The following is a 17,531-nucleotide window of genomic DNA, read 5'->3' as shown; positions in this document are numbered from 1 at the left end:
AAACCGCATCATTACCTTTAAAGAATTGGAGGAATCTAAAGACTCCAAGTGGTCTTTAAAAAGTTGATCAACAAAAGTATATAATAACTCTAAAACGATTGTGAATCTAGTCTGGGCAGAAAGACTGATTTATAATAGAAATATGGTACCTGGCTTGACACATCACAGCAGATGCTATGAAATTAGAAAGACTTAAACATAAGCCAACCTCCTATAATCCTTTGTGGCCCCATTTCCTGTGTTGAATGCCTTGGCATTCAATAAGAAGAAAGACAGGATGAAGTGGAACTGAAGAGTAAAATTCCAAATTAAGAAACCACAGAAAATACATTATGGTTGCAGTTAAATAGTCCCAGTCATTTAAAAAACCATGAGACAATTTCATCCAAGAAAAGAGCAGAGGGAAATAATCTATATCTTTTATTCATCTGTATTGTTTTCAATTCTTTAGGTAAGCTCTCACAGTTCTGCAAAAGGACTTGACAGGCTTAAAAGACATGAAGAAAAGATATTTCAAAGGATCAGTGTGCTACAAGTTCATACTGATACTGAAATCTCCCTGCATTACTTCATACAAATTATTTAAAATAATTCACCCCTTCCAAAAGAATGACTCGTTTCTTCTTTCTGAATGTAATATTCTTTTTGTTGTTGTTACAGTAGGAAAAAACTTCACAGCTTTCTGTTCTTTCTGTAGTTGTGGAAAAGGCAAAGGAAATTTTTCCAAAAAATATTAATGTCTGCTTTGTATATAGTTGATTTTTTTTTAATGAACTAATGTGGTGTCCTCTTTTGCTTCCTTCTTGTGAGTTTCCATGTATAGTCAACAAACAATCCTTTATAAGGACCTACTAAATTTTTTCCATATTCCTGGGACCATTTTAAACTCTATTGTTTCCATTAAAACCCTTCACATGGTGTTTTCAGTAAACTTTCATCTGCTAGGGTCTGGTCTTTTTCCATTTAACTTAGATTTTCCCCTGATTTGCTTTTAGTTTATAAAACCATTGCCAAATTAGACATGGTTTATGAAAATGCCACCACTACCTCTCTTGATGTTGAATTAGTATTTCAGTTTAACCCCTCACTAGAAATATCAACAGCCACCCATTCAAATAAAGGAATTAATTTTCTGTCATCTAGTCATGGCCTGGAAAGAATAATTAATTTAACTACTCACTTGCCTGACCTGACATTGATTCTATTTCCATGATAATGATTCCAAAATCAAAAAATATCAATTGAATGCCTGCAATGCAGAAAGCAAAGCACTGTGCCAGGTCCTGAACATGAAATCCATGAATAACTCCCCTTTTCTTCTCTTCTTGTTTTGAAAGACCGTGTTGGAGGCCTACCCAGCAATCACTCCACTTACTTCTTCCCCGCTTTGCATCCACACTTCTTCCTAGCAGACAGAATCTGCCATCTCATATGGAGACTGGAAATGCCAGGTACACACTTTCCCAACCTCCTTTGCATTTAGAGCATGGGTGTGTGGCTCAGCCTGGTCACCAGAACCTACCAGGAATCTTGTTGAGACTGGGGTGAGAAATGAGGAAAATGGAGCAAGAAGAGTACGGTTATTCTTTTTGGTAAAGAGATTTGACAGTCATCTTGCAACCACTAGGGAAAAACTTAATAAAACCCAGCATTCCTAGGAAAGGTAGAAAGAGCCTGAGTTCTCCACGATATTTTGAGTTATTGAGATTCCATTTGAGCTTGGAATTTCCCTGCCTCTGTATCTTATAATACAGAGAATTTCCCTGCCTCTGTATCTTACAATACAGAGAATTTCCCTGACTCTGTATCTTATAATAGTAGAATAGTCTTAAATAATAGAATAGTCATTGTACTTCTTATCAAATCCACCTTTAGATGGGTAGTCTGTATTTTGAAGTTGAAAGCATCCCAAGAAAGATACCTGGTTAATCCTTTCTCTTCCCTCAACATTCAGCTGAGACATCAATGCCCTATGAAATCTCTCTCTTTGACCTCCCTACAGCACTGCCACCTTCACCTAGGTGGAACAAGGTGACCCTTTGCTTTCAATTCCCATGGTACCCTGGCTTATGCTTATTTTCCTACAAATGACTTAGGTTATCAGACCTGCCTCTCATTATACTTATTTTCCTACATATAAGTTAGGTTATCAGGCCTGCCTCTCATCCATTAGTTCTAAAACTTAATGCAACAGTATCTAGTCAATGTGACCACTTGCACCATCTGTTGGTGGCAAGCAGAGTTAAATGCCTTTATTTAGAAGTTCAGGGTACAGGGCTGACTTTGGTCACTCCTTGGAAAGACAATTATAATAGCTGAAAATTCAGAAGCAGAGGAGTTTCTATGCTACATTATATTGAAGTTATCAAAGTATCAGTATCCTTCTCAAGATCATAAGCACCTTAAATAAACAGGTCATATCTTTCTCTTTTATTTCATCTTAATTTCTTCAGTGCCCTACAGAAAGTTCACCAGCTTAGTACATAGTAGTTCCTCAAAACTGTTTGTTAAAGTGGACTAATAATACAGAATTTAAATGTTAAAGCTCATTGACACCTTAGAGATTCTCTAATATAACCTAATTGTACAGGCAAGATACTGAGGACCAGAGAGTTTATCTAACTTCCTCAATTTGTAAAGGAGGGGCAAAGTTGGAACTACCACCCAGACCTACTGTCTCCTAATTTAGTGCTCTATTCTATGAGAAGGGATCGATGTATTTGTAATCTAGGAGGATGAAAGGACATCTGCAAAAATATAACTAAAAGTGCATGCAGATACAGGTATCAGACATTGTGGCAAGAAGGGAGAAAATATTTTGGACTAGGATGATCAAGATTGGCTATTAGGTGTGCTGGGCAACATAACAGTCTGGCTTCCTAGACTTATTACGTTCATCCCTCTGGTGTCAGCTTTGATGTCATTTCCTTAAAGAGGTCCTCCTAGACTTTTTAATCAAAATTTGGAAAACACCTCAGTCCCCATTTACTTGCTCCATAGCACTTTCAATGTTTTCACTTTTTCCATCTCTCCACATAAAATTGCACATTGGTATATGCATTCATTTGTTTGTCTGTTTGTTCAACGTGCATCCCCCACAGGAGGGCAAGGCTCATATCCATTTCATTGCTCGCTCCATGTCCAGCATCTCACACAGCATCCAACACGTAGTAGGCACTCTGTATCTATCCAGTTATTAATTTGTTCAACAACGTTCCAATTGATAGGGAATGCAAAGGTGAAAAAGGCAGACAAAAACCCTAACCTCTTGGAGCTTATACTCTACTGGGGAAAGACAGAAAAAAAAGCAATATAACATAAATAAAATGCTACATATTTGAGGAATTTTAGAGCTATCAATTCAAGAATGCTCTGTTTTTATGTGTAGACTATGAAAAGGATATCTCAAACTCTTCTATGCCATTGATGTTTTAATGCATCCTAACTTCAGAGATGTAAAAATATGAAAAATGGGCATCTTAGATTTGATGAAATAGGATATTTCATGTTAGATGATGACAAGTGCTAAAGTGAAATATAAAAGTAGACAGGTTGTGTCAAGAGAGAGCTCCTTGAGTCGAATGAAGCTGGAATTAGGTATGGAGGGAGAGTGTAATATCAAACAAGTGACTAGTCATAAAGAATAGAAATATTAGTCAAGAACCAAGTGTGTATTCACATGTTATATAGTAACGCTAGTGGCAGATATATCCTAACCTCAGCCCTGATAATTATTTGTTGAGTGAACTTGAGCAAGTTGCTGAGTCTCAATTTCCTAATTTGGAAAATGGGTGATGTATGCAAAAGACTAAAGTTAATGGATATTCTATAAATGGTAGTTGTTATTACCTTTATTACTTTATTTGGTAACTCCTGAACTGAACTTTAGCTGATTTATTGTTTAGCTGTTTGTTGTAACTGTCAGACCTTCCACCCTGACTTGCCAGACCCCGGCTCCCTGCCCCCTCTGCATACTTCCATGGCACTCTGTGTTTTTCTTTTACACCCTCAGTTTCAACTTATCACTAATCTGTCTCCCCAACTAGATTATTAATCCCTTGAACATGAAAACCCAGATTTACTCATATCCAGTGCCTGGCACCAAGAAGGTTCTTACAATATTTGTTGACTGAATATGAGAATGAATTGGGGCAAGCCAGTCACAGGAAAACAAATGTTGAAGATTCCACTCTTATGAGATATCTATAATAGTCAAAATCATAAAAGCAGAGAATACAATAGTGTTTGCTGAGGGCTGAGGGTTGTGGAAAATGGGAAGGTGTTGTTCAATTTGTCTTAAGTTCTAATTATGCTAGATTAATAAATTCTAGAAATTTACTGTATAACACAGTATTTATAATTAACAATACTATAAATTCAAATAAGCTCAAAAATTTTTAAGAGACTAGATCTCATGTTAAGTGTTCTTGCCTCAAAAACAAAAAGAAATGCAAGGAATGGTTGGGAGGTATTGATTATGCCTATTACCTTGATTGTGGTGATGGTACCACAGGTGTTCACATATATCCAAAGTCATCGAATTGTACAGCTTACATATTTATTGTTCATTTAATATGAATTTTTTTCAGTCTTCCACTTTGGCACCCACCCACAGGTTTCAAATACATCAGGCATAGGAAAGAAAGAATTCTACTAATAGTTGAAAATACCAGTTAGCCCGTTGAAGCTTACTGTCAAATAAATAATGGATAATGGCTTGAATTGCATTAAACAGAAACAGCTGACAAAATATGATGAACCATGGGATTTTTGAAAGAACGTAGAGTTCAAGTTCTTGCTTTAATTTTGATTCTATCCCTTTCTTATAAAGAGATACACTTTATTGATACAGCTCAATAAAGCTGTAAAAAATAAAGTATTTGTTGGATAAAAGACCTTCCAGGTAAAGCGAATGGTTTCATTAAAGCCTTGGTGATGAATACACTAGATATTTATCTATGCACTCAACAAAACTTCTTTAAACACTAACTGGCAATAGTTTCAGAGAACACTATTGCTCCCTGGAATACATAGGAATAGTCTGTAGAATGCATAGGTTGGTACTCACCTTGGACATTCCTCATCATACTAATAAACCTCTACCACAGTCAATTATTCCTCTCAGTTGGACTTCAACGTGCTGCCCCAGCAGACCATGGTATGCTGTTTACCTTACAAGATTCTAAAGAGACTGCAAATGTTTCTCAACATTTTTGTATGGGTGCCAGAAATTACATCCACCACTGCCCTGTGGGAGTGTTGGCTTTTAGGTCACACAAAACAACAGGGGGGTGATTGGTTTCCCTGACTCATTTAGACAAGTAGGTCTTGGAGAACATGAGCTCAGCTGCAGGCCCACTAGCTGACATGCCAACTTGCAAAATACTTCTTTGAAAGTGATTTAGCCTCTTTTAATTTCTTCAGAACAGAGTAGGGCATTAAAAAATATCCAAAACCAAAATTCCCATTGAAATCTTAAGGTCTTTCTAAGCAAAAATAACCCTCCTTGACTTTAAAGGTAAAGAAACCATTAGAAAGAAATAATAACTGCCCAAGAATGGTCTCCAATCCAGCCACCCAGGCGCCAAAGCCAACACCACTTTGACGCAGATGGGTAGCTGGCCAGAAAAGGTAGGGCTCCAGTGTCAGACTCTCCCTGCTCCTCTGGCCTGAGTGAAAGGAGTAAGAGATGGGAGGAGAGGGAGGCAGGCCAAAAAATCAGCAAAGTGCAGCATGTCTCATAGCAAAGTCAGCGTGGCAGTGTCCCTTGGTGCTGCTGACCAGTTTCTGCCCCATGCAGAGAGGGCCAGCGCCTGAATCTGATGAGCCACTTGTAGTCTTCCATCTTGGCACCCACCCACAGGTTTCAAATACATCAGGCATAGCAAAGAAAGAAATCTACTAATAGTCAAAAATACCCATTAGCCTGCTGGAGCTTACTATCAAATAAGTAATGGTAATGGTTTGAATTGCATTAAACAGAAACAGCTAACAAAATATGATGAACCATGGGATTTTTGAAAGAATGTAGAGTTCAAGTTCTTGCTTTAATTTTGATTCTATCTCTTTCTAACTGGACCACCTTGGACTGGTTACTAGTCCTCTCTGAGTTTTAGTTTCCTTATCACTATAGTAGGAATATTAATCACATTTTAGCCTATCTACATTTTAGTTATTGGGAAGGTCAAATAAAGGATCGAATAATGTTTTGTTGGTTAAAATCACCATACAAATGTTATATTTTGTTGTATGACTTAAAATATAAATTGATAATGCCTATTTAAAGATATCATGACATGATAATATATATGTTTTATGAATAAAGACATTATTCTTATTTAAACTTTTGGCACAGTTTGGAACAGAAGCAGATTCTGTTTCCAAACAAGTAGTTCTGCAGAGTGGAAGAAGTCCTGGCTCGCAGGTGATCCATATCGTCTAGTGTCCTTCCTCCTAATCCTTCTCCTGCATGTGAACAGCACAATTTTTTTTTTTTTTTTTTAACAAGAGTCTTGCTCTGTTCCCCCAGGCTGGAGTGCAGTGGCATGATCTCAGCTCACTGCAACCTCCACCCCCCGGGTTCAAGCGATTCTCCTGCCTCAGCCTCCTGAGTAGCTGGGACTACAGGCACGTGCCACCACACTGGGCTAATTTTTTGTATTTTTGGTAGAGATGGGGCTTCACTGTGTTAGCCAGGATGGTCTCGATCTCCTGACCTGGTGATCCGCCTGCCTCAGCCTCCCAAAGTGCTGGGATTACAGCACAATCTCTTGATCATTCTGCTTTATGAGCAATGGGTATGACACAGCTAGGTAAAATGAGACTTATGATGGCTCCCTTACACATTGCATAACCCTGCTATCAGGACAAAATGAAATAAAGTATGCAAAAGTATTTTAAAGAAAATAAGTACAAAAGAAGCTTAGGTCTGATCATGCTCAAAAATCTTTTCAGCCTCTACTGCCTGTAAAACAATAGCACATGGAATTCAAAATTATCCATGCTTTTTCTTAGCCCTTTCCTTCTCTGCAGCTTTAGCACTGGGACTAGGTCCTCTCTCACCATTGCTGCCCAGATTCCCTCTGCTGGAGCCACACATGCTATAGTACCCGTTCTACCACTACCATCAACACCCCCCATCCCCCACTCTTATCCACCTCTGGGTCTTCGGTAGCCTCGTTTCTCCTATCTGGAATCCATTCTCTTCTCATATCTGCATCTCAAAGCACTGCTAATGTTTGAAACACCTTTTCTTTCAAGAAGCCTTTCCAAATACCATTACATCTCTTTTCAAATATATCCTTCCTATCTCTAAACTTCTAAGGACTTCATACCATCCTCACATCGTTATGCCTTCTGACCCTCTGCGTCACTTCTTTACTGAAGCTTTTAAAAATTCGTGTGAAAAAGTAGAGAACAAGCTTTGGTCAAGAGACTAGATAGAAGTCAAGGAAGACACATGAATAGCCAATTTCAGTAGGTTTCATAGTGTCTGGCACGGGGCTGAACACATTGTGGGAACTTGGGGACACATGTCCCAGCCGACATGATTGCCAGGTTTTCAGTTTTGTATACTAGTTTATAGTTTCAAATAGGTAGTAGCAGTAGCATGAACATTCTTTAAAATTATAAAATCTCCTCATGCAATGACCTAATAGCTGTCTCCACACAGCACAAGGTACAATCACTCTCAGGTAACTCAGCAGTGAATCTGATTGCAAATAGGAGTTAATATTTGTGGAGAGCTTATGGCTTGCCAGGCATTGTTCTAAGTGCCTTGTATATATTTTCTCATTGAATACTCAGAACAATCCTAGGAGGTAGATACTATTATATGGTTCTTTATTGCCTAGAGAAACTGAGGCACAGAGCAATGAAAAGACAAAACTAGCAAATGAATAAGGATTCAAATACAAGAGTCTAGCCTCACAGCCTGAGCTCTAATCACTGTGCTCTATTGTTTTCAGTCTACAAGGGCCCCAAATGACTTGACCACATTTGCTACTGAACTTCCAGATCTTCATCTTATGCTCTCCAAGCCTTATCTGACACTGGTATTTTTTGTTGTTCTTTAAAAAGGCCGTGAAAAGAAATCCCCTCTTTCACACTTCCCACTGTGCTTGCCTGTTGGAACTTCTGCTTTTGTCTACCTTTCATCTCCCTACATCTAACAACCACTAAAGAAGGGGCAGAGCTTCCTTCAAATGTAAACTGTGGTAAGTACCAGGTTGTTTGGAAGTCAAGGAGCTACTGAATCAGTCTCTGTTTGCTGCTCCCTCCAACAAGTATCTCTTTGAGATTCTAGAATGACTCAATCTCACATCCCACACCTGCCAGGCAGAATCAGCTGCCTTGAGATCTGAGCTGTTGAGGGTACCTAATTTCAAAGGACAAGCCCATTTATAGACCTGGTTAGTATAATGATGCAGTGGTGAGGAGAAAACCCTCATTTATGTAACCCTCACTGAAAATTCAGAATTGGTATCCTGGTCAAGAACCCTGGAAAGATAAATATTGAAATATGACAAATGATGATACAACAATATTATTATTAACGAAGGTACAAACATCTTTTTGAAACTGAGCAGCGAAAGGTCTCATCGTATTCCAAATCAATTTCCCCACTGGAGCCATAGGCCTTGAACTTTTTGAAATTGAATGCTAGATTTGTGTAAACCTAGATACACTTTTTTTTTTTCCCTGGGCAGAAGACCCATAGTGTTCATGAATTTGAAAGCTTCAGCCATGAGGCTTTTTCTTGCCAAGGAGGCATTCCTGCCACACACTTACTGGAGTTAGAACAAGTCAGTCATCATTTCTAGATGCAGCCTCTGGTGCCACTGTGCAAAACTCTGTTAAGTGGTCTGGTTTACAAATGCAAGTGTGCCTTAGGCTTTCGTGGAACTCCTCCCAGCAGAAGCAGTGTGTCTTTGGAGAAAAGAACCTAAAGCACAGACAACGTCTTTCCGACCCAAACCAAAAGGATAACTTCGACTGTTTTCAGGTTCCACTGCTCTCACCTCCCTAATTCTCACCAAATGCTATGTGGAGCGTACAGAAATATGAACCCTTAAAGGCCATCTGATGCACCTGAGAAGAAACTGCAGTGATGAAAGTAGGGTTGCTTTTTGTTTATGCATTGTTCATATTCCTCTGGAGCCAAGTCCTATTCTTTCTCTCCCACTGTCATCTGAGCTATTCCCTGCACACAACTCTTTCCTCCGCCTACTCGCTTGCTCTGGATTGCTGTTATTATATCTGTAATTTATTTCAAAATACTTCAGCACAGGCAGCGTGACCTTATGTATACATTCTTCAGGTTGAGCTACTCTCTCCAGGCAGGCAATTGACTTCACTGGGATTCCCACTTCCCAGGAGAGGAACTAGTATTTCATCAGAAGTTTCCCATTCCAGGGATTCAGCCCTGTCCATCTCTCAGCAACACCAGAGGCTTTGTTACCTACCATAATGGTGGTAAAAGGAGCTCCTGTGGGTGAAATTATGGTTATGCGAGGTGCAGGAGTGGCTAGAGAATTCATTCCTTATGTAATCTAAGCACTCAGTGATGATTGTCCTGGAGACAGTGACCCAGTGTTCCTCCTGCTTCCACTCTAGCCACATTATCTGTTAGCATATATGTCAAATCACTTCACTCACATTTAAGACATGCCAATGACTTCCCACTGTCCATAGATTCAACTGACAAGTCCTTTCCCTGAGCCTCTAGATACTGCATGGACTGGCTCTATTCACCTCTCTGGACACATAAGGTGTATCTCTCTCCAGTTCCCTTGGCCCTAGCCTCATTGGCTTTGCTCCCTTGAGCCACCTCACGTGCTCTTTTCTCTACTTCCATTGTCTGATCAAAAGGGGCTTCTTCAGAAAACCCTTCCCTAAAAAGCTCAGCTAAAGTAGGCCTTCATAGCCAGTCACCATTACATTAACTTGTGTCATAGACATCACCGCTCTAAAATTGACCTATCACCATCCAAAGAGTTTATTTCTAGGTTTAGTTGGTGACTCTTTCTCTCCAGCTTGATTGTGAGCTTCAGAAGTATGGGGACTTTTGATCTGTATCAGGGTACTTAACACAGTGCTTGTCACTAGTAGATACGAAGTAAATCTTGGCTCAATAAATGAATACATTTTTGGTGCTGAAACATACTTTCTTTCCTGATTTGTTAATGGTATCCCTTCATTAAATGTTAAAGCACTTAACTCCCCTCTTTGGTTTAATATTTATTTGAAAAGATTCCTTTAGGGTAAGGCTTTTATAGGCAAACCCTTGTTTCAGGAAGCGATTCACTCTTGCAGGCTAGTTTCTCTGAAAACTATCTCATCAAAACCTCTGTTTCTAAAAATTTATTTTAGTTCCAGGTCAGGACTTTCCCAGATAGAAGCATTTTATCGGCTATTAAGAACATCGTTTTAAGACTTTTTATCTAATAAAGACATCTTCATTAGCCAGGTACTGACAAATTGCATGGGCATTAGGGAAGTGGGGAGCATTTCTGAATTAATGCTAGAGATGACCAAATTACATCAATACTTTCTGAGGAGGAACCCTGAATGGGTGTACAGTATTCTTTACTACTCTGTTGATATAAACATTTATTTGTTCAGAAGCCATCTGATGAGTGGTTATTTGGAATATGCATCAGTTAACTAAGAAACTGATTTCTTGGGACTGAGTAGGCTCTAGATGACTATCTGAGTTTCTGGAAATTCCAGTTGAAGTGACTGGAGTGACTGGCAAAAGTTTATAAGCAAGAGGTTGTATCTCTTCCTTGAGCTGATCAGAAAAACAGATCCCTGTTATGGACTGTTGAGGTCATTGTTCCTTATTTCCCAACTTCCCTACCCAGAGGTGTCATCAATTTGACTGTGATTTGCAGTTTAAGAGAGTTTTCTCTTACATGTCTGTATTTGTATTTATGGCCACGAGCAGGGTGAGGTTCAGAGAATTACACCCTTCAGCAGCTTAAATGATCATGTCATTTTGTTATGGACTGAATGTTGTGTTCCTCAAAAATTCAGATGTTGAAATCCTAACCCTCAAGGTGATGCTATTAGGAGAGGGGGCCTTTGGGTGGTGATTAGGCCATGCAGGTGGAGCCTTAACAAATAGGATTAGTACCCTTATAAAAGAGACCCAAGAGAACTCTCTAACCCTTTCTGCCATGTGAGGTTGCAAGACGAAGTTGGCAGTCTGCAAACCAGAAGAAGGCCCTCATCAGAACTCAACCATGCTGGTTTCTGGACCTCCAACTTCCAGCCTCCAAAACTGTGAGAAATAAATTTTTGTGGCTTAAATTTGCCACCCAGTTTATGATATTTTGTTATAATAGTCCAAAGTGATTAAGACACACTCCTATGCTTAAAACTCTAGTACTTTGTATGGTTCTTTGAAGAAAGACTGGAAACACTTCCACCTGCAACCTGGCCACTGTCCACTCACCTCTTCAGCCTCTCCTGATCCACACAATGCCTCGCTCTCCATGCAGCAACCATACCAGAATATTTCTAGTTCCTTGAAATCCTACCTTGCTTCCTCCCACTGGGAGACCTACTGACACCCTGTCCTCCTTGCCCAAAGGCTCTCCCTCCCCACCTCTTCACCATGTGTTCATCATTTGTTAATATACGCAGTTTTCAGAGTTCTTGTTAAAAGTCACACCGGGTCAGGTCCTTCTATTGCCACTTATTTCTTTTCATGTAATACACAGTCTTGTTTATATTTCTATATTTGTGTGATTGATTAAGGCCAATTTTCAAAGAAAGGGCTATGTTAATGCATGGCTAGCAATGCCAGAATCACATTATAGGTGAGTAGTGAACCATAAGTAGCAACTACTGACCGCTAGTCCAACTCGTTCAGGCAAACTCTTGAGCTGCTGGTGGCTTGCTTCATCAGAAAGTGAGTCAGCTAGATAACTTTACCTTTACCTTTCTGTACATTATTTTTTAAATATATATGTTTTAAAACATAGTCTAGACCTATAAAGGTAAATAGTTTGTGTCTCAAATATTAATATGGTTAAAATTGTGTTTTTAAAGGAGGAAATTGACAACATTAATAAAATAAATCAATGGGCTATCTGCTGTTTTTCTCTGTTCCTTTTATAAAATAAGAATAAAAATTCTTTTTAATAACAATGAAATAACAAGGAATTTGTTCTTGTTCTTCAAGTTAATATCCTTTTGTCTGCATAACCAGAACTATTATTTATAATTTTCAGGTGAGGAAGCATAGGCACAAGATGCTTTAGACACTTTTCAGTTACGTTAGGGCTGTGTGGCTTGTCTCCCAAATCACCTAAGTCAATTGCTTTCCTGAGTCTCAGGTATTTCCATTATGATGATGATTATAAATGACCATCTGGATCAGGGCCTGTGCTACTGTGCTAGAGATAAAGTGTTTTCCCCGTAGGAACTCCTAATATTCAGGCGCTGTTTCTCTAAGCTTTAGAAGTGGCTGAAATGGGGTTTGGGGGGAGTAGACAGTAGGTCATTGGGGGCCAATCCAAAATCTGTTCAACATGGGACCTAATTCAGAAGAGTTTAGGATACAAGAGATGAGGAATATCTGATGAGGTATCCCCTAGAAAGTCAGCATCACATATATCTGGTGCCTAGAAACAGAAGGTTAAATTTATGGAACATTCTGCTTAATGTCACCGATGGCCTCTGTCAATGAGGGATCTGTCACAGGAAGATGAATGTAGTCTTCCAGTTACTGTTCGAATGTCCCCCTTTGGGTTCAGCCTAGAATCCCTGTGTCCATTCCAATTAAATCTTAAAATGAACTCCAGCTCAGAGTGTTCAGAGCCTGCAGCCCACAGTAGTGGATTACTTAGGAATACCCTAGGGGATGGGCCAGATTGCTCCAAGAATATAACAAATGAAATGACTGATAACTCATGGTCTCTGTCAGTTTCCTGTCAGTGGGTGATGAATAAAAGGCCCACAGTTAGACCCTGAAATGAAAGGCACAATCAATACACAGTCTATTTTGTGATTCTAGATAAATGGTGCCCCAACCTGTCTCCAGATTACACCTAATCACCAATCCCCTGAATCCCCAAATCACCACCATCGCTCCTTTACAGGGAAAGCCAGAATTTGAGCTAAAAGCTTCAGTGAATACCATAGAAAAATATGTAGTTCCTGCCCTCAGGAGCTTACAATCTAGATTTGCCTTGTGCTTATACAAATGTCCACATGAGAACCTCAGATAATAACACTTAATGAGCACTCACTATGTGCTGGACACTATTTTTAGTGTTTTACATCTTTTATCTAATTCAACTTTACAATAACCTTTATGATACTTTGAGGTAGATATGATTATTATCCTCATTATAGGAATAAAAAACAAAATGGAAACACAAATAGGTAAGGCAACTAGTCTGAGGTCACAGAGCTAGGAAAAATTGGAGTTGGGGCTCAAATCTAGGTTTCAAAGGCCAGTATCTTAGGTATTGCCCTAGAATAATCATAACTATAGGAAATAATTCCTATGGGCCAGGCATTGTGCTGAGTTATTTTACATGCATTACTTTATTTAATGCTGATAATTAGTGATCACCATCATTTATATAATTGTTTTTTAAATGCTTCCATTTGCTTTCTCTCACATTTCTGCAATATCAGCATATTTTTATCTTATAGATGAGGCTTAGGGAGACATAAACGTTTCCCAGGGTTGACACTGAAGGACTCAATTCTTGATTAGTTTTCTCTAAGGTCTGACACCAACATATCGACATCATTTTATGTTCTGAGAAAAACACCTTCAAATAATATCCTAGACAAATATTACTCTAACAAAAACAATAATACTGCTATTTATATAGTGCTTCACTACTAACACTTGGATTGACCTGAGTCCCATGGCAAGTCTAAGTGTTGATATCTCAGGTTATAGATGTCAAAACTACGATTCAAAATATGAGGAGTGATTTGGAGTCACACAACTTTATCCACACTCACTGAGCTACATTTATTCACTAGTTCACTTAAGAAACCAGCATGCTGTTATATTCTGGCCCTTGAGGAACAAAGCTGAATGACACCGCCATCTTCTGTAATTTGTAGCGTGGAACAGTCTCTGGATCCACTTTGAACTAGTGGTGGAAGGATGTCCATTGGAAGGGGCAAGTGCTCTGATCCCGGTGGGCCATCCTTGCTCCCCGGAGGTCCCCTCTCCTGATTCTTCACCTTCCTTTCCTTGAATCTGGTGAAAGGCAGTATTTGCCCTTCTCTGGAGACATGCAACTTGAACACTTGGCCCTGATGGGGAAGCAGCTCTGCAGGGACTTTTTCAGCCATCTGCAAACAGTTTCAGTGGCAACCCGAGAACTGTAATCCATGAATGGGACTAGCTTTACAAGTCATCAAGTCTAACTTCCAGACTAGGGAATTGATGGAGACAGCGAACCCCAGAGCAAAGTGCCAAACTTCTGTCAATAGCTTGAGGCTAGTGGAAAGACCTCGAGGAGACAACTCCAGAAGTTCAGCACCTAGTAAGCTCTGGCACCAATAGCCCTTTCTTGATGATGGTGTTGGTGAAGGAAATAGCGCTCCGCAAGGTTCTCCCTGCCCTAGGCAGTTCAATTTTCACTCTGCAGATTCTCTCTGGCTGTAACTACCCCAGATAACAAGGAGTGAATGCAGAATAGCACGGGCTTTAGGGCCAATCAGACATGAGTTAGAAAAATTCCTACTACATGGTTTATGTAAACTTGAAGATGAATAATTGCGAACTCCCCGAACAGGGCTCAGACAATGCCATGCATAAAGAGGGGCCCTGTAATTTGAGGTTTCAGAACCAGAAGTGAAGGGGTCAGGCAGCCGGGAACGGCGGAAATTCACAGCTTTCGCCCAGCGAGGGGACAAAGGTCTGGGACACACTCCAGCTGCGTCCGGATCTTGGCTGAATCGGACGCTCAGGGTGGAGGAGACACAAGCACGGCAGCTGCCCAGCGTGTGCCCAGCCCTCCCACTGCTGGTCCCGGCTGCCAGGAGGCTGGCCGCTGGCGGGAAGGGGCCGGGAAACCTCAGAGCCCCGCAGAGACAGCAGCCGCCTTGTTCCTCAGCCTGGTGGCTTTTTTTTCCCCTGCTCTCCCAGGGGCCAGACACCAGCGCCCCACCCCTCAGGCCCCACCTCCCTGGGGGATCCTTTCCTCCCCAGCCCTGAAAGCGTTAACCCTGGAGTTTTCTGCACACCCCCCGACGGCTCCCGCCCAAGCTTCCTAAAAAAGAAAGGTGCAAAGTTTGGTCCAGGATAGAAAAATGACTGATCAAAGGCAGGCGATACTTCCTGTTGCTGGGACGCTATATATAACGTGATGAGCGCACGGGCTGCAGAGACGCACCGGAGCGCTCGCCCAGCCGCCGCCTCCAAGCGCCTGAGGTTTCCTGGGACCACAATGAACAAGTTGCTGTGCTGCGCGCTGGTGGTAAGTCCCTGGGCCAGCCGACGGGTGCCCGGCGCCTGGGGAGGCTGCTGCCACCTGGTCTCCCGACCTCCCAGCGGACCGGCAGGAAGAAGGCTCCACTCGCTCCCTCCCAGGAGAGGCTTGGGGTCAGGCTGGAGCAGGAAACCGCTTTAAAGTTATGCCATGCTTCCCCTAGGGTGTCTTTTTACGCTGCAAAGTTCCTGCTGACTTTATGGAAGACAGACAGCGAGAGAGACAGAGACAGACAGCGAGTGAGAGAGAGAGAGACAGAGAGAGAGACAGCAAGAGAGAGAGAGAGAAGAGAACAGAAGAGAGAGAACTTTTCGTTTGAAGGTTTTTTTAGTTTTTAAGCTTTTGTCTTCATCTCGGAATATTAACGCCCTCATGTAGTCCATACTATCTTTGCTTAATGAACTTGGACTTTTATTATTAGTGGCAAAGAAGTGGTCCCTTAGATTCAGAGTAAGTTGGAAGAAGACGTTGGTCTTCTTAAAACCATTATAATTAGAATATAATTTGGATACATTGAATATGACATGATAGATTATTAGATTTTTCTAATGCAAATATGGGATATTTGGAATAATTTGGAGAAAAGATCTCTCTTTCGCATACACACACACTTAACTGTGCAATTTAATATTTTAATAAAATTTTATTGTTAAAATTATTTCACTTCTCAACTTCAATATACTGTGGAAAATATTGGCCGTATGTTATGTTCTAAAATATATCTAAATAATTGAAATTCCCTAAATAGGGCTAAAAATTGTTTCTAAAATGTTATTTGGAAAAGAAAGGAATCTCTGTAACATAGATTTTTTTTTTAAGCTTAGGTTTTGATCACGTTAATAAGATTTGCATGTAAGTTTTTCTACGACCAATGACTTATTTTCTTTATGTCACTAGAGTGTAGAGTACATTAAGATATGAATCAGACATTTATGCAAGGCTAGGAAAAGCCATATTTAAGCCACATATGTGTTTTGGATGTGTTTGAGTAAATGTTTGAATTTCAACCTCCAACCCACAAATAATGAATAGAAGGCTAGGTAGTCTTCCACTTAGTTCCTAGGATACAGAAACATAAATAAGTAAATAAATAGCAAAGACACTAAAGAACAGGTAAGTTGGATAGGAATCTACCCATAAGTATGTTAAAATACATATGTGTGTGTGTGTGTGTGTGTGTGTATGTATAACTTCATCACTATAGATACTATGGAGAGCTTTTAAAAAAGTGAACCTTTATTAAAATATAACACATAGAGAATTGTGCAAGTCGTAAGTGCCTAATGCAGTTTTTCTAAGTGAGCACTTGTGAGCTAGCACACAGATTAAGAAACATATTATCGGCCCCTCAGGAACTCCCATCACTACTATGTCCACAGCCAGAACAATCAGTATTCTGATTGGAACACCATAGATGAATTTTGCTTGTATTTGAACTTTCTATAAATGGAATTTATTCAATTTTTTGCATTTGACTTCCTTCACTCAAAGTTCTGTTGTGAGATTCATCTGTACTATAGGATATATAATAATTTGTCCATTTTCGCTGCTGTATAGTATTCCATTGTATGGACACACCACAATTGATTTAATCATCCTAGTTTTGGATTAGTATAAATAACGCTGCTGTTAATATGGGGACACTTTTATTCTTCCTAGACCTTTTTATTGTTTCAAAGATTTAATTAATAATAAACATACTAGCAATGAGTTAAATTTCAGGATTTCCACTAAATAATATAGGTTTCTACTTATAAGTATCCATAAATGATAGTAAAATATTTTTATATGTGGTCTGTACAGGAAGATAGACATAATACTAATTTTAGATGATACAGCATTATCAGAAGAGAAGACTTTGTGTTGTGAACACAGTAAATCCTTTATATAGGAAGAATTTTGCTTCCCCTTTAGCTTCTGAGAGTTACTTTATTTTGAAAATGATTGCAAATGGACACTTCATATTTACACATAGAGTCCAGATGCCCTTTTGTAAAACCAAGGTGCCATTGTAGGAACTAGAAGCACCACAGATATTTACTTCTTTATAATGGGCAT

General features: G+C 39.8%; 1 protein-coding gene across 1 annotated transcript in view; it reads left to right on the top strand.

Moving 5' to 3' along the window:
* The first annotated feature begins 15,048 nt into the window (after positions 1–15,048).
* The window catches only part of TNFRSF11B (TNF receptor superfamily member 11b), a 28,895-nt gene continuing 26,412 nt past the window's right edge, over positions 15,049–17,531 (top strand). Inside the window, exon 1 of the mRNA XM_003903100.5 lies at positions 15,049–15,461. Within this exon, the coding sequence (XP_003903149.1) occupies positions 15,351–15,461 (111 nt within the window). The 5' untranslated portion in view covers positions 15,049–15,350. The remainder of the gene's footprint in view (positions 15,462–17,531) is intronic.

The sequence above is a fragment of the Papio anubis genome, chromosome 8 (assembly GCF_008728515.1).
Source record: "Papio anubis isolate 15944 chromosome 8, Panubis1.0, whole genome shotgun sequence".
In the NCBI taxonomy this organism is placed as follows: domain Eukaryota; kingdom Metazoa; phylum Chordata; class Mammalia; order Primates; family Cercopithecidae; genus Papio; species Papio anubis.
Note: the sequence above shows the minus strand (reverse complement) of the source record. Positions and strands in the feature narration are given on the sequence as shown.